Source organism: Callospermophilus lateralis, chromosome 2 (assembly GCF_048772815.1).
Source record: "Callospermophilus lateralis isolate mCalLat2 chromosome 2, mCalLat2.hap1, whole genome shotgun sequence".
NCBI classification, from domain to species: domain Eukaryota; kingdom Metazoa; phylum Chordata; class Mammalia; order Rodentia; family Sciuridae; genus Callospermophilus; species Callospermophilus lateralis.
This window is the reverse complement of record NC_135306.1, coordinates 37,415,909-37,434,156: the sequence shown is the minus strand read 5'-3', so window position 1 is coordinate 37,434,156 and position 18,248 is coordinate 37,415,909. Positions and strand designations below refer to the sequence as shown.

The window sequence follows — 18,248 nt, the reverse complement described above, 5'->3', positions numbered from 1 at the left end:
TTTGGGCCTCCAATAGCGGTGTGCACCATTGTGCCCTGCTCGGTTCCATCCGACGGCATTCCGCCTCCGCCGAGGTTGCCCTCCACCCGTACAGGTCCCTTCGCTCTCACACCCTGCGTGTTCTCCCGTTTTCTTGTCCTGTAAGTCTCCCTCCAGCGGCAATGCGTTTTCAGGGCCCTTTGCCCTATTTAATGACTCCCCTCAGAACAATCCCCACGGACTGATTCCCTCCCACCCCCTCAGGTGGCGCCTCCTCCCGGCCCTGGCCTGCTCGCTGCCCGCCCCCTCACCAGCGGTTGCATCTCCGAGTGCGCGGTGGGCACCTGGAACCGGTCGATCTCCTCCATCATGGTGCCGGCGGGCGAGCTGGCCAGGGGCCGGGCGCGGCCAGGGATGCCGACGGGACCGCGCGGGGCGGCGGCCCCAGGAGCCCGGCGGGTGGTGCAGACTAGGCCGCCCCGGATGAGTCGGGCGGGCAGGCGGCCAGGTGGATAGAAGGGTGGACAGTGAGCGAGAGGTTCGTGGGCGGGCTGAGGCCGGCGTGGCTCCGTGGGCTTGCCTAGCGCTACCGCGGCTGTGGCCCCACAGAGCCGCAAGTCTGGCCTCTCCTCCTCCGCCGCCGCCGCCTCCTGTCAGCAGCTCAGCCACTGCGGTGACTCGGCAACTCCACTTCCGGGTCCGGGACACCGCCCGGATCCTACATTATTCATGAGGAGGTGGTGTCTGGGCGCCCTAGCCCTCCCACATGCGGGAGTTCCGAATGCACCGGGCCTCCCTAAGTATTATTCCTGAGAGGGCGGAGCTTAGTGGAGCCGGAGGATCCCCGCTTGCCCGGCCCCGCCTTCTCTCCGTACCGGAAGGGGGCGCCAGAGGCGCCTGCGCCTTAGCTGCCGGTCGGTTGCTGGGTAACCGCGTCAGGGAGGAGCCTATTTTATCCCACAAGGACGCGGGTACCCACGACGACAGCTGTCCCCAAAGAAACCCTGTAACTAGGAATTGAAGTGGAAGAAAGTTAGGATTTCCTGTGTGTGGTCAAGGAGACGGGCAAATTTTCTTTTCTTAGGCGAGAAAGCGTTTAGTAGACTTTCCAAGGGTTGAGGTGCTTCTTACTTCTGCGGAGATGCCCCCGAAACAGCCTCGTAAATCGGTAATGCATATCATGACCTGCTCTCTCCTGATGGCCTCTGACCTTTGCCGTCAGTGACCTGATGCTACGTCTTCCACCGATCCTTAATCTTCTTTCATCTGTTGACCCTTAACCTTTTCTCGCTGGTGACTCCTGGCCTGTACTCTCAAAGACCTCTGACTTTGTCCTGTTCTCTCTCACTAATCCTGTTCTCCTTTCCTAACCACCCCCCTCAAAAGCTGTTTTTTAACCTTTTTCTTACCTGTATCCCTCACCATTCTGATCTCACCCCACTCATTGCACATACTCATCTTGACCAGTCTGTCCTACTTGGCACTCTTACCTCCACTTCCACCAATCCCTTCCTCATCGCCCCACACTTTTGTCCCAAAAGAATATTTGGCCAACTCTGCTGAGTTCCCAGCACTGGGATAGGTGGGGACACAGACCTTGCTATGAGGGAGCCCACAGAGGGGATGAAAGAGACATGGAACAAGAGACTCAGAATATTATACACAGGAGTTTGGCTTAGATTTTCTGTGCTAAAAGACTTGTGAGGAGGGAGAGGTCAAACAGAGAGAAAGAGGAGGCCCTTTTCCCATCCCTGCTCCCACACCACCCTTTGCACACGTCTTTCTTCCCTATGAGTCTGGTCTGCTCCAGTAACTCACTCAACCCATGTAGACATTATGTCCTTGTTCCCACTTGGCCAGATGTCATCTCTTCTCATAGGAAAATTGAGTCACCTCTCCCCTTAGCCTGAGCAGAGGATTCTTTCTTTTTTTCCCAGAATTACCACAGAAGATAAGTAGTTCTGGCTTCTCCAAGAACCCTCTGAGGTATAAAGGACGGATTCACTCAGTCCTTAAGAAATTACTTTTCTAAATCCTTTAGGATTTACCACTCTGAGGCTAACATGCAGTTCCAGCTCTGTAAAGCAGAACTTCTATTAATTTATTCTAAATTTACTACTCTGAAGCCCAGGTATATTGAGGTTTGAAGAGTAAATCTGTGTGTGTCCATGCTATTTATGATTTTATATATTTTGATATGGCTGCTTGTATATGATGTTGACTCCTCTGCTGTTTTTTAAAATATATATTTTTTAGTTTTAGATGGATACAATACCTTTATTTATTTATTTTTATGTGGTGCTGAGGATTGAACCCAGTGCCTCATATAAGCAAGGCAAGTGCTCTGCCACTGAGCCACAATCCCAGCCCAACTCTTCTGCTTTTACATGGCCTTCTGTGGCAGATGACCTATCTTTCTTAGATCTCTGTAGCCATGGAAGGTAACTATTCCTGTTGGGCTGTGCCCTAGTTTTATGTTGAGGTTGAGCTGTGCTTTGAAGCTCATGTTCTGTACTTGGGCCATATGATCCCTCATTTATAGGTAGTTTGTTTTTAACTTGACATTATTGAGTTCTGGTTACATACAATAAAATGAACCATGTTAGTTTGACATGTTTCAAGTTTTGACAAAGTTATAATGTATGAATTACCAGTCAAGATGGAGAATATTTCCTCTATTCCTAGAAGTTCCTTGTACTTCATCCCAGTTAGTTCTCTTTAACCTCTTTATCCAGGTAACCATTGATTGGCTTTTTGCCCTTACTGCCTTCAAAGTAATATCTATACTCTCTTTTCCTTGCAACTTGCAGTTTGAACAAGCTTGGGGACAGGTTTCTCCAGCCCATTAGTGGAGACATTAGAGACTAGTTACATTGAGAGCAGAGAGAAGTGATAGCAGATAAAAAGAGAAACCTGACGGGGCTGGAGTTGTGGCTCAGTGGTAGAGTGCTCGCCTAGCATGCATAAGGCACTAGGTTTGATGCTCAGCACCACATTAAAAAAAAAAAAACAACACAAAATAATGTGTCCACCTAAAAAAGAAAATACATAAATAATTTTTTTTTTTTAAAAAAGAGAAACCTGGGTCAATGGGCCCTGCACATACCATGTAAGGAAGGGTTATTTAGTACAATATAAGTATTGATGAGTATAGAGTGTAAGAAAAGGCTGGATTATGGTTCATTGTATTTATCACCATCATGATCCAATAAAGCCCAATTTGGGTCAGTGCTGATTGTGGAACAAAGTGGAGATGTTTGAGATATTGTCCCTGTCTTCTTGGAACTCAGTGCAATGGAGGTGACAGAACATGACAGACAAAATATGGAAGGATGAGCTCCCTGGGACTGAAAGGGAAGGCGGAGCAGCAGAAAGGTTTCAGGGAGGAGGCAAGTTGGACTTGGATGTCTGCAGTGAAATGGGAAAGTCAGGACTGGTTTGTTGGGGGACAGAGTGGATTTAAACTCTATTTGTTAATGTCACTCTACTGATCAGATCTTTTAGTGGCTCCCTGTTACTTTCAGGATAAAGTCCCAACAGATGAACTAACTTGTATGGCCTATAAGGCCCTTTATGGTCTGGCCATGACTACTCATCCTACTTCAGACTTTACCATTACTCTGTAAAAATTCCACAACCCAGATACTGAACTGCCCTTACTGCCTTCAAAGTAATATCTATACTCTCTTTTCCTTCTAGGCATTTAAAACTGCTATTTCTACTGCCTGCCTGGTATAATCTTTTCTGTCACCCCATCTTGTCCCAAATCTTCCCTTCATCTCCTGTTCATCCTTCAGGTCTCGCTTGGCCCTCAAATTCTCCTCCAAGAGATTAATTCTTTTTTCTGGAGACAGGTTAGGGTGTCATGGCACCTATCTGTCATGGCAAATATCACATGAATCTTCTTGTTCATTGTTGATTCCCCTGTACCTAGCACAATGCATGGAATATATTAAATTCTGGGGAAATTAATTTAACTTGAATTCTGAATGCATGATCTGTTTTTTGGAAATTTTCATCTGGGGTATTTTTGAAGGATAGGAGTGAGTGAACCTGGGATGGGGGATAATAATAAGGGAGAAACTAGTAGGAAGTGATAACAAGGAAACACACTGTATAAGCATATTTTTCAGGGTTTATATTTGTATTTCCTTTTTAAATTTCATGTATCCCTGGCTTAAGAGCTGGGCATTGGAGACTAAGAGGTTAAAAAAATATTCATGATGTAAATATTCATTTCCTTTAATAATTTATAGTACCTACTCTGTGCCAGATACTGTTTTAGGTATGGGTGACATGGTAAGAAACAAAACAAATAAAATTCTCTGGCTGTGGGGAATGGTGGTGCATACCCATAATCCCAGCTCTCAGGAGACTGAGACAGGAGGATCACAAGTTTGAGGCCAGCTTGCACAATTTAGCAAGACTGTACCTCAAAATAAAAAATAGCAAAGAGCTGGGGATATAACTCAATGGTAGAGCACTTGCTTAGCATGCATGAGGACCTAGGTTTAATTCCCAGGACTGGAAAAAAAATCCTTGCTATCATGAAGCTTATCTTTTAATTGGAAGTAAATTTTTTGGTAAATAAATAATACAATAGTATATCAAATGGTGTTAAGTGCCAAGGAGAAAAATAAACCAGGGAAGTATAATAGGAAATTCAGGGAATGAGAATAATTTAAATAGGGTTTAAATTATTAAATATGATATGATATTTGAGCATAGACCTGAAGGAAACGAAAGAGTTAGGTATGTGATATCGGGATGTGGGTGGAGTACATTCCAGACAGATGGCATAGGAAGTGTAAAGTTCCTGAGGTGGAAGCCTACTACACATGCTCTGGATCATCAGGGAAGGGAGGGGGAACATGGCAGAAGATAAGGTCAGAGAGGTATATCCCTCTACTCCACAGAGTTAATAAAATAATCCATGGCATATTAAATTGGTCATGATGGAGCTCCATGAATCATAATTTGGAATTAAAATGCATGAATGTCAGGCACCATAAACCATGACCAGCTCAAAACATCACTGGTAATGCCCCAATAACAAAGTGTCCTTCCTGAAAATTGCGAGAATGCCAACTGGCTGCATGTGTACATGTGCAAGAGGAGCTTTGCAGCATTGCCAAACATTGCCTGGCAGCCTGACTTCTTAGTAGAAAACCAAATTAGAGTCTTCTGTGAACTCCAGTTAAAAGCTAATTTTAGTTTATGACTAACAAATTTTAGTACCCCTTTATAACTCAGTTGGTTACCATAAAAAAAATCAAAGTCTGGAATTTTGTATTATTTGCCTATAAAAAAAAAGAAAAACTTGCATTTTAGATCATTTTGTGGACTCCCTAGAGGCTCTTTTAGGACACAACTTTTAGAAATATCCATCTAGATGAAGGGTTACTAGGATGGGGTAAGGGGCAGGATTGGGTACAAGGCTAAAAGAGTATCTTGGATAATTCAGAAATTTTGAGTCTGGTAATGGGGCCTAGAATCCATAGAAGGAAGGATAGGAAATGAACAGAATCTAGGGGAAGTTGATGTGTTTCTTTGTCCAAAGTAAGATCTCTACGATTCTTCACCTCTTTGTCAACCTAACACATATCTTTCCCAAGTCCTAAGTAGGATCTTTCTCCCCTTTACCTCTTAAATATCTCTCAAATTAAATCACTGCTACTTCCCTGACTCAACCTATAATCCTCTCTCACTTAAAAACTATAAAAACCTTGGAAATGGTCTTTTCCTCAGCCACTCATGACTTTTCCAATTTGTCCTCTACACTGCATCAAGAATGATCTTTTCAGGGCTGGGGTTGTAGCTCAGCAGTAGAGTGCACCACATAAAAATAAATAAATAAATAAATAAAATAAAGAGATTGTGTCCATCTATAAAAAATATTTTTTAAAAAGAATGATCTTGGGACTGGGGTTATGGCTCAGCGTTAGAGCGCTTGCCTAACACTTATGAGGCCCTAGGTTCGATCCTCATAAAAATAAATAAAAAATAAAGGTACAATACCTTTGTGTCCAACTACAACTAAAAAAAATAAATATTTAAAAAAGAATGATCTTTTCAAATTGCCAGTCGGATTATGCTATCCCCCATTCAGAATCCTTCCATGACTTCTAATATCTCTTAGGATAGGATCCAGATATTTCAAAAACCTTGCAGGGACCTTCATGGGCTGAAGCCTGCATGATCTATTCTGTGCATATTTTTAGTACTTGGTACATGCCAGGTACTTGAATAATAATGGCAGAAGGCTCTTGTGCTTATCTCTGAACTTTAATTTGTACTATCCTTCCCCCATTATTACTGTACTTCATTTCTACGTGCTGTTTCCTTTTTCTAGAACACTCTTTATACCCTCCCTCACAAATGTACTCACTCATAAATTTTAGTCCTGACATCAATCACCACAACTGGTTCCCATGTCATCTGCCTTGTTATTGAAGGTAGAGTTGAGGTTCCTCTGTTACATAATCTCACTGCTTTATGTTCTTTTTTTTCATATCATGCATTATGGTTTGTAATTATTTAGTTATTTGTGTAATTATTTGATTATTGTATATCTCTTTCAATACCTTATGAGCTCCATGAGAGCAAGTCTTGTGAATGTTTTTGCTTACATTTGTATTCTCAGCTCCTAACATAGCAGCTATCACATAAGAAATTCTCAGCGAATGATTGGTTGTTGAACAATGATGAAAGGTGGTGGAGGAAGTAGCATAGGGCACTGCTGTGGAAACATGGATGGGGTATCCTAACACTGATTTGTGGAAAATCAGGGAAGACTACTTCTGAGAAGAATAAAAACATTTAAGGTTTGGACAATGGAAAAAGAGTCCAAAATGGAGAATAAGAAGATGCAAGAGGGAAAATAAGAAGACAACAGGAAGAATTTGGCTTTCCCAGAAGCCAAAGGGAGAGTGAGTGGTCAGTTGTTTCACATGCTACTAAGGTGTCAATGATGATAAGCACTAGGACATGGCCACTAGATGTAATAATTAGGAGTCATCAGGAACTTTGGAAGAAACAACTTCAGTGGTAAAGCTAGACTGAATTGAACTAAGATGGCAGTGCAGACCATATATATATATATATATTTTTTTTTTAAAGATGAAAGACTTAAATTTATTAAATGCTGTGGGAGAAGGGTCTGGGTAGAGAAAGAAGTTGAAGATAAAGGAGAAAGATTAAAAACTGACTAGAACCAATTCTCTGAGGAGGTGGGAATGAATAAATTGTGGATAGGAGGAACACTTTGAAACAGAAGAAGAAAAAGAATGGATGCACATGATGATAATTTTGAGGTTTAGTTGCAGGAAGTTGAGAGAGTTTTCTCTTCCCCTAGTAGTATTATGGAATTCCTTCTGGAAGTGATAACTAGAAAACAAATTTTGCCAATGGCTGTTCCATTTTGTTATGATTACAGTCATGCTATTTTCAGAGTTATGGTCTGAGGTTTGTCATGCACAATTATCAGATTACAAAACAGCTGTGAGCATTTGAGACCAGAACTTGGTCTACTCCCCCATGCACAGTGGAGCCTAGCACATTGTTAGTACTTGGTACATGCCAGGTACTCGAATAATAATGGCAAAAGGCTCTTATGCTTTGCATCCTGCAGGCTGATGCTAAAGAGTAATGTTGCTTCTCTGGCTCCAGCTGTGAGCAAGCCACATGAAATTGTTTTCTGCCAGTTAGGAATTTGTATGGCATGTTCAATCTTCCCAGTTACTGAGTACTAACAGACTTGTATGGAAGAAGCAAACAAAGGACACAGCTGTTGATCAAACTTTATTTTCACTGCTTTGAGTGTCACAACACTTTGGAGTCACTGGATTCTAGTTTATATGATGAGTTTATGTCCTCCATTGATCTTACCTCCTAGATTTGAGAATCTGGGGAGAGGGGACCAGCTCAGCCTTGCTTCTTCTTTAACTGTCATTCTAAGACCTGCTTAATAAATACTGGATGAATGATTAATGGCTAGTGAATTAGCTGATGAGTGACTAAATGAATGATGGAAAGGTATGTACTGCAATACTCTGAACACTAATTTTTCTTTCTGGGCCTTCAGAAGAAGCAGTTCTTGCCTTTTTCATCCTAGTAAAAGCAGATTAATCCTGTTTATTTATTATGTAGGGAACCCACCCTGTTGTTAAGATTATTTCCTACTTTTATTATTTCTACCTCACATCCATTTTCTTGTTTACTTATTTCAATGTGTCAGGTATTCAGCCTCAAATTTTGTTTGGGAATAAATTGGAGGATAGATGAATAAAATAATCCATTGATCTTGGGTTAGACACCTGTTCTATGCTTCTGTGCCTTTGTTAATGATTTTGTTCCCTCTATCCAGAATGCCTAAGTCTTTTTCACTCTTCACATTCTTTCTGGACCTGACAAATTCTAAAGCTCAGATATTCAACTTATGATAGGCCTATATCCAGATAAATCCATCATAAATTGAAAATATTATAAGTAAAAAATTCATTTAATGCACCTAATCTACCAAGCATCATAGCTTAGTACCAGTACACTGTAGAGTAACAGTTGTTTACCCTTGGGAAAGCAAGACTGACTGGGAGCTGTGGCTGGCTGCTGCTACCCAGTATTTCAAGAGCATTTCAATACTGCATACCCAATATTTCAATACTATATGTTGATAGTCCAGGAAAAGATTAAAATTCAAAGTATGATTTTTGACTGAATGCATATCACATCCACACTACTATAAAGTTGGAAAATATGTAAGTTGAAACATCAAAAGTCAGGGATCAGCTATATTTCAGATACGCTCTTTAAATTGTAAAGAACAGGGGCTAACACAAATTACCTCAAATAAAGGATTGTTGGAGAAGTGGGGAGATGTTTATTTGGGGGTTTGTATATGGGTGTTGTGAATATGTAGATAGTATAGAACTTGGGGGACAGATGTAGGGACCAATGACATCTATCTCATAGCTGCTTTACTTCTTTTAGCAACTGTTCCATTTCTTATTCTCATTTCCCAACCAGCCCTCTTTCCCATGGTCTCTGTTCCCTTATAACTTAGTGGTTTTCAGCTCATCATAGACTCTCGTACCTCACAAGCATTTCTATCAGTATCTCTGTCATATTGCCAGTTCTGTCTGTAATCCTGGTTCAGACATTTAGGAAGGGGATCTGACTGACCTGAGCTCATCTGTTCATGCTAGGGTGTGGCAACAAAGAATAAGATTCTAAGGCTCTCAAGCAGTCAAAAGCTGTGAGCAGGGCATTTTTCCTTAGAAAGAGGTACCCTCTTTCCTTGACTTCCAGTACAAAATATAATCTGCTGTATTCTAAATTAACTTCTGTGTTGTTTCGGATAAATCTCTTTCTCATGAATTGTGCAAGGAGGAACCTCAGATTTCTTCTGGTCCAATGCCTTCATTCAGGATTGATATTTACATTATAAAAAGTTCTGTCCTTCACAAAAGCTTTTCCAGTAGGTTTTTTTTTTTTTTTTAAATAGCATGTTTCTACAATGAATTTTAAAATGTAGCATATTTTATATGTAACTATTACAGATATCGATATACGGGATTTATATTCTGGCCATGATGAAGCAATTAATAATGGATTTGCTCTCCCACTGTAAACAACTACACATGTGGACACAATATAAGAGACAACTGGTTTTAGGCATTGGATGACAGACATAGGACAGTTATTCCTGAGGTGAAGAAAACACTAGTCACACATTTATCCTTGCTCTCTGCCTAGGGACAATTTCTTGATCATGGCTCAGGGATACAGAGCCAGAGGAGAGCATGATAATATCATTGGGATAACCCAGATATGAGAGGAACAGGCAAAAACTTTAAAGCAATTATCAAAATATATCTATTGCTGGGATTGATGACATATCCCTGTAATCCTAGCTACTTGGGAAGCTGAGGCAAGAGGAACACGAGTTTGAGGCCAGCCTTAGCAACTTTGCAAAGTCCTAAGCAATTTAGTGACACTCTGTCTTTAAAAAAAAAAAAAAGGCTGGGGATGTAGCTCAGTGGTAAAGTGCCTTTGGGTTCAATCCCTATTACTCCCCCTCCAATAAATAAATAAATAAATAAATAAAACATTTATAGATTCAAAGAAAATATTGTCTTAATGGGATAGATAAAAATATAGAAATGAGAGGCTGGGGTTATGGCTCAGTGGTAGAGCACTCACCTAACACATGCAAGGCGCTGGATTCGATCCTCAGCACCACACTAAAATAAAGGTATTGTATCCAACTACAACTAAAAAATGCTTTTTAAGAAGTATTTTTTTAAAAAAAGAAATGATAGAAGAATACATTATTAGAAATGAAGAATTTATTGGATAGGCCTAACAGCTGAATATGAAAATGGGTCCATGGAATTATTGAATTTGAAGACCAGAGAGAAACAGTTTGTTTTGTTTTGTTTATGATACTGGATATTGAATACAGGAACACTGTACCACTGAGCCACATCCCCAGTCCTTTTTATTTTTTATTTCAAGACAGTATCTCCCTAAATTACCCAGGCTGGCCTCCAACTTGAGATCTTCTTTTCTCAGTCTCCTGAGTCTCTGGGATTACAGATGTGTACCACTGTGATTAGCAAGAAACAAGAACTTTTAAAAAGGAAAGTTAGTGACCTGTGGGAAAATATTATATATGTACTCAGAAGATGTATGTAGTTGGAATACCAGAAGGAAAAAGAGAAGAGAAGGAGGAAAAAATATTTGAAGAAACAGTGAACAAAAAAATTTCAAATTTTGAGGAAAATGTATAGGATTTTCAGAAGCTCCGTGAGCAACAAGCAGGATAATTATGAATAAAACCATGTCTAGGTTTCTTACAAACTACTACAAAACAAGATAAAACTAAAAGTTTGGAAGTAGCCAGAGAAAAATGACACATTCCATACAGGAACCAATGATACAAATTATGGCTGACTTATAAACAATGGACGCCAGAAGACAATGAAATTATATATTTAAAGCACCAAAAGAAGTTGCTGTCAACCCAGAATGCTATGGGACAACAGAATAATGAAATAAATACCTTTTCAGATATACCAAAGCAAGGAGAATTTGTCATCACCATAAATTTTGGGTAAAGAAAAAGACTAGCTTTTGTCTTCTATTTTCTTAAAAAGATATATGACTGTTCAATGCAAAAACAATATCATTGCTAGATGTATGTAGAAATAAATATGTAACAACAATAGGGCAAAGGATGAAATAGTGATGGTAAATAGAATTATGATGTAAATTTATTATATTGCGAAGGGTAAAGTGGTATAATACCACTTTACTACTTGGTAAACAGTAGTAAATTTAGGATACATATTATAAATCTTAGAACAACCATACACATATGTGCACAAACACACATACACAAAAACAAAAACAAAAACAAAAAAAACACAGCTAAAAAGCCAATACAGAAAATAAAATGATATACTAAAAATTTTCAGTTAATACAAAATTATGCAGAAGATGAACAGAATCAGATGGTGGGGGCGGGGGAAAGAGCAACAAGGTAACTATGACCATACCTATACTTTCACCCAAGAGACTGTGCTTGGGCCATATGATCCCTTTATCAGCTTAAGAATAAAATAGTAAAATCCAACCACATGTTGTCTACAAAAGATATAGTTTAAATGTAAAGACATAGAAAGAAATATGAACTAATAGAAAAAATACACTATGCAAAGGGCAAGTGTTAAGTGATTATCATTATCAGACCAAGTAGTATTCCCAGAAATAAACAGGAACATTTTATAATGATAAAAGGTCAACTCAAGAGAAAAAGAAAAATCACAAAGTATATACACTTATGAATAGAATGTCAAGATATATAGGTTAAATTGGGCACCTATAATCCCAGTGGCTCGGGAGACTGAGGCAGGAGGATCAAGAGTTCAAAGCCAGCCTCATTAAAAGTGAGGAGCTAAGCAACTCAGTGAGACCCTGTCTCTAAATAAAATATAAAATAGGGCTGGGAATGTGGCTCAGTGGTCTAGTGCACCTGAGTTCAATCCTTAGTACACCCCTGCCCAAAAGATATATAGGTTAAAAACTGCCAGGAGAAATAGAAATATCCATAATGTTAGATATTTTAACACACCTCTCTCAGTAATTGAGAGATACAGAAAATCTGAACAATACTATCAACCAATTGACCTAATTAACATTTATGGACCATTACACTTAAGAATTGAATAATGAGAGGCTGGGGCTGTAGCTCAGTGGTAGAGTGCCTGCCTCGTATGTGTGAAGCACTGGGTTTGATCCTCAGCACCACTTTAAAAATAAATAATAAAGATATTGTGTCCATCTACAACTAAACATTTTTTAAATGAATTGAATAATGAAAATTATACCCAAGAACTACAGAACATTCACAAAAATCAACCATATCTTGGGTTATAAAATAAGTATCAATGTATTTCAAAAGATTCAGCTCTTACAGATTTAATTCAATCCACATTCAACATCCACCCTTAAAAAAAAAAAAAACGAATTTCAACATACTAGAAATAGCTTGAACAAAATTGAATTAAACAATCTCTTAAAAATCTCTAAGTATTTAGAAATTGAAGAACATAATTCTAAATTACTTATGAATCAAATCACAAGAGAAATTCGAGAATATTTTAATTGAATGGTAATGAAAATCTATTAAAAAATTGTGGGAATGCTGCTAAAGTGGTGCTTAATAGAGATGCTATCTTAGAAAAGAAGAAAAGTTTAAGATCAATGTTTTAAGTTTCCACCTTAGCATAGAAAAGATAAGAAAATTAAACCTAAAGTGTAGAAGCAAGATTTATTCATTGATTCCACTTATTTCATTAATTCATTCAATTTATTTTATTGTTTTTGAGAAAAATAATGGAGAAAATTAACAAAGCCAGAGGCTATTTCTTGGAAAAGAATAATGAAATTGATAAAACTTAGCAAGGCTAGGTTACATAAAAAAGAAAATGTAAGAGCCCGTATCAGGAATGAACAATGACATATCACTACAGATCCTATAGGCATTAAAAAGGATAATAGAGGGATACTATCAACAATCTTAAGTCATTAAATTCCTCCTCTTATGTAGAATAGATGTTTTTGAAAAACAATTTACCTTAACCAATAGAAGAAATGGAAAATACCTCATACATATTAAAGAAATTGAATTCATCATTTAAAACTTTCCCACAAAAAAACTCAAGTGGTTGAGTGCCCCTGAATTTAATCTTCAGTATCCTCACAAGATATATAGGTTAAAAACTGCCAAGAGAAATAGAAACATCCATAATGATAGAGATTTTAACACACCTCTCTCAGTAATTGAGAGATACAGAAAATCTGAACAATACTATCAACCAATTAACCTAATTAACATTTATGGACCATTACACTTAAGAATTGAGTAATGAGAGGCTGGGGCTATGGCTCAGTGGCAGAGTGCCTGCCTTGCATATGTGAGGCACTGGGTTTGATCCTCAGCACCAAATAAAAATAAATAAATAAATAAATATATTGTGTCCTACAACTAAAAAAAATTGTGTGAGGCACTGGGTTTTATTTTCTGTATTGGCTTTTTAGCTGTGCTTTTCAAATTTTGTATATGTGTGTCTATGCACATATGTCTATGGTTGTTCTAAGATTTACAATATGTATCCTAAATTTACTATTGTCTACCAAGAACAACCTGGACAACACTTTTCAGTTTTCCTTGTATTTTCTCAGAAAGGGACTCAATTGCCTTGAATGGCAGACTATGATATAATAATAAAATGATGGTAACCATAAAATCTACATTGCCACTAGTACTTGAGGGCTTACTGTGTACTGTGCTCTGTATGCATTGTTTCTACTTTATTCTCACAGAAATTCTATGAAAAAGGCACTAATATTTTTCTCCATTTATGGGTAAGAAAGATGAGGATTAGAGAATACATTGCTCAAGGCCTCATATGTAGTTTGTGGCACAGCCAGGAATCCAGCTGTGTCTTACTCTTGAGCCCTGTCTTTCAAATCCTTACACTGCCTTGCCTCCTGCAGCCTTATCTGGGAAGGGTTCAAAGGAGTTGGCTTCCGTCCTCCTGAAATTCCAGGATGGCATGGGGCTGGGCTTGTATTCCCTTTTCCTGCTTCCTGAACACTGTGCTAATGTTTTATTAGTAGGAAAGAAGAACATCTTTTATCGCCCTTAGTTAATTTTTAAATTCTCAGTTAAGTTAAATTATCGAAATAATGCATGGTCACATTAAAAATATTAAAACCAAGACAATGAGTATAAGGTGAACAATCTTAGTCCTGTTCCCCCACAATTCCCTACTCATACTGCCTGTACAAGACCATCCTCGACAGGTTCTATATTCTTTTCCAGAAATTTTATATGTATATGCAAATATACATACACATGTGTTCTTAAAGTAAGTAGATGGCAGATGGGTCTCTATTCCTGTAACTTGCTGCTTTTTTTTTTTTCCTTTTTTTCTTTCACAGTGCTGGGGATTAGACCCAGGGCCTCACTCATGCTAGGCAAGCACTCTACCACTGAACTACCCCATCAACCCTGTAACTTGCTTTTTTATTTAAAATGTGCTTTGGAGAGTTTTCCATAATGATAGATGAAGGTTTTACCTCATTCTTTTATTTTTTTTAAAATAATATACTGTCTTTAAATTATTTTTAATTGACAAAGTTATATATTTATTATATACAACATATTTTTAAATATGCACACATTGTGGAATTGCTAATTGAGCTGATTAACATTCATTACCTCATAGTTTCTCTTTTTTGTTGTTGTGAGAACACTTAAACTTATTTTTCTGGCAATTTTCAAGATTATAATACATTGTTATTAATTGTAGTCACCCTATTGTACAATAATTATTCTTTTTAAAACATTAATATCCTCTTAAGTTGCTATGATTTTGTTTTATTTATCTAATTTGTCCCATATTGATTAATATTTAATTTTTTCCATCTTAAACATATTACAAATGATGTTGCACATAAATTTTGTTTTCAAAGTATCCAATCTTGTAGCAAGCAAGATACATAAGATATAAATATAAAATTTCTATAGGAAAATTTCAAGAAAATAGAGTTGCTGAATTGAGGGATATATGCATTTCAAATTTTGTTACATATTGCCAAATTATCCTACAAAAAGTTTGCATCAATTTATAGTTTCAGTACAGTGTATGAGGAGGCCTTTTACCTTGTAATATGACTGTTTCAAAACTTTGAGACCTCTTTCAGCTATGGAAAGAGGTGCTTTCTGTGTGCTTTAAACATTGCACTAGGCTTTGGAACTTGAAATGCATACAGTGTACTAGAGGAAGATTTGTTGGTGAATTACCATTCCTTTGGGACCAAGAGCTTCTACTCTTAGAAACTGAAACTGCAAGCTAGTGAGGTATTTAGTTTCAATTTAGCTTAATGGAAACCTGTTAGTGAGTTTTAAAATAAGGACCAAGACAACTGAAATGGCAGATAAAGTCTCCTGGGCCCCAAGAAGGAGGATACAGTGTCTGTGGGTTTGCATGCTTCGAAGAGCCCCTCTTTCCAGGAACAATCCTGTTTCAGCGTTGAATTATTTGGTGGAGATGTGAGCTTCTGAAGACTTTAGTCATTCCTAGGGTGGGTGCTTCTTAGTAGGCAAAGGGCCACACAGATCCTGTGTGACTGAGGGCAGAGCAGGATCTATAAATGGGAATGTAATGATGCCAGCCATCATTTATTTGGCATGAATTCTGGCGAGGCACTATAGTATGCACTTCATGTGCAACTCATTTAATCCTCATGACAAGCCTGTGATTGTCTGACAGTGAGTTGTTTTGAAGATAAGGATTCAGAGAAGAAAAGTAACTTGCCTAGCCTAGGATCATACAATTAGCAGGGAGGACAGTGGACACTCAAACCCCAGGTATGGTTGACTTCAAAGTCCATACTTGGGCTTCTTGATTCCATATAATCACATGCTCAGTTTAAAAATATCATATCTTCATGGTATGGTACAGCTCAAGAATTTTTTTTAGGGCTGGGTTTGAAGCTCAGCAGTAGAGTGCTTGCCTAGCATGTGTAAGGCACTGGGTTCAATCCTCAGCACCACATAAAAATAAAATAAAGTATATTTTTATAAAAGGGCTAAGGATAAGAGTCAATAGTTGAACACCCCTGGGTTCAATCCTGGTACCAAAAATAAAAATAAAAAATATTTTTTTATCTCCTTATTTATCTCTAATGTATAGTCAGAGATTAACAGGTCTCTTTTATTGTTCAGTATGAACCCAAAACTCATGAACCAAAACAGTGCTGGTAAATGCCAAGTGAGTGGTAATAATCAAGTCTTAGATTGACTAGAAATTTTGATTTCAAAGTATCATTCCATGGATCATATCATTTGGTGTGAGCAATTTTTAGTAGCCTTGTCTTTAAAATGAAACCAGCCCAGCGTGGTTATGCAAGCCTATAATCCCAGTGACTCAGGAGGCTGAGGCAGGAGGATTTCAAGTTCAAAGCCAGCCTCAGCAACATAATGAGGTCCTAGGCAACTTAGTGAGACCCTGTATCAAAATAAAAAGAGCTGGAGATGTGGCTTAATGGTTAGGCACCCTTGGGTTCAATGCCCAGCACCAAAGTAAATAAATAAATAAGAGGGGAATTTTTTTACCTACTTGGCAGGGAGGCTCTGAAATTGGCATATAATGACTGTCTAGTGTCCAGTAGTGTGCCTGGTCACTAGTGAGTGCAGCTGGGGATGGTGATGATAGTCAACTGGTCTCTGCCTATCCCTTTGCTTTCTTGTTCCTTCTGCAGATTATGCCTGCTAAATAGACTTTAGACATCTGTTCTTGATGTATAACTGCTATAAATGAGAATGTCTCTTGTTAGCTATCAAATTCTCTCTCAGCTCCTATCCACAGCTTTCCAGACTTCTTTGGAATCTACTCTCTGTCCTTTGGCTTCCTCAAGTGTCCCAAGATAGGCTGAATGGGGCTGTATTGAGGGTTGGGCCAAGCTAGGAGGGACATTAACCTAGTAATCATCCAAGAGTGTGCTAAGCCAAAGAGGTAGTCTAGGACTGTATCTAAATAACAGGGTGGTTAGCCGGGCTCAGTGGTATACACCTGTTATATCAGTGACTCAGGAGGCTGAAGCAAAAGGATTATGAGTTCATGGCCAGCCTGGATAATTTAGTGAGACCCTGTCTCAAAATAAAAAAGGAGTGGAGGTATACTTCAGTGATAAAGTGCCACTGGGGTTCAATCCCCAGTTCTGGAGAAAACAAAGCAAAACAAAACAAAGGGCTGGGTTGTGGCTAGTTGTAGAGTACTTGCCTTGCACACGTGAGGCACTGGGTTTGATCCTCAGCACCCCATTAAATCAATCAATCAATCAAACAAACAAAAGTATTGTGTTTATGTTCAACTAAAAAAATTAAAAAACAAAAAATGTGGTTAAAGACCAAAAGAGTATCTTCAAAGGGTAGATGGACTCATAAAGATGTTGACCTGACAGAGGGTGTTAATTGTGACATCATGGCTAATCATGGTAATATTAAAGAAAGGAAGCAAGGTGTTTGGCCTGGAGAAGTGAAGATGACTGAGGAAAGAAGTTCTATGAACATGCAGAGATGTTTTATGTGGGCAGCCCCTCCTAGGTCAGCCATCTCTTCTTCTCTCACCTGCCCAAGACTCAGGGGCCTATCTCACTACCAGACATACAGGATCAGTCTCCCTGCTTACATGGTTCTTTCCTATATAAACTTAGGGAGAATTGTAAGTGACTCAGTGTGGCTATGGGAGGAAAAGAGTAGGAAAGAGGTGAATGACATGGTAGGGAGCTTGAACTTTATCTCACAACTAAGATGGAGGCTTTAAATCAGGAAAGTGGCATGATCAGATTCATATTTTAGAAAGATCATTTAAAGATAGTGATTAGAAGTTTGGCTTCAAGTCCTGGTCAATTTTAGGTCAGTTGCTTGATCTCTCTAGGCCTTGATTTCCTCATCTGTAAAATAGGAAAAATTACAAAGGATAGTTGTAAAGATATTTAAATGAGATAATGCTCATAAATAGCTTAGTAATTGACTGGCTAGTAAGTGCTCCATAGCTCAAAATGATGATAGTGATACAGTTATTAAATTGGGAAGAAATTAGAGACAGGAGGTCAAATGTAATTAGGTAAAAGACAGTAAGAGCCTGAATTAAGAGGGATATAAATGAACTGGATAGTTAAGAAATATATTGAAG

At 38.6% G+C, this 18,248-nt stretch overlaps 2 protein-coding genes across 7 annotated transcripts in view; one reads left to right on the top strand and one right to left on the bottom strand.

Annotated features, from left to right (window-relative positions):
* Positions 1-732, bottom strand: part of Fam219a (family with sequence similarity 219 member A) — a 58,773-nt gene extending 58,041 nt beyond the window's left edge. For 4 of the 6 annotated variants that reach the window (XM_076845878.2, XM_076845879.2, XM_076845881.2 and 1 more), the window contains exon 1: positions 291-732. In XM_076845878.2, the coding sequence (XP_076701993.1) occupies positions 291-350 (60 nt within the window). In that variant the 5' untranslated portion in view covers positions 351-732. The remainder of the gene's footprint in view (positions 1-290) is intronic. The other 2 variants (XM_076845880.2, XM_076845884.2) reach the window with 1 other exon arrangement.
* A 388-nt stretch (positions 733-1,120) lies between these two features.
* Dnai1 (dynein axonemal intermediate chain 1) overlaps positions 1,121-18,248 on the top strand; it is a 61,291-nt gene continuing 44,163 nt past the window's right edge. The window contains exon 1 of the mRNA XM_076841329.1: positions 1,121-1,147. Coding sequence (XP_076697444.1) covers positions 1,121-1,147 — 27 coding nt within the window. The remainder of the gene's footprint in view (positions 1,148-18,248) is intronic.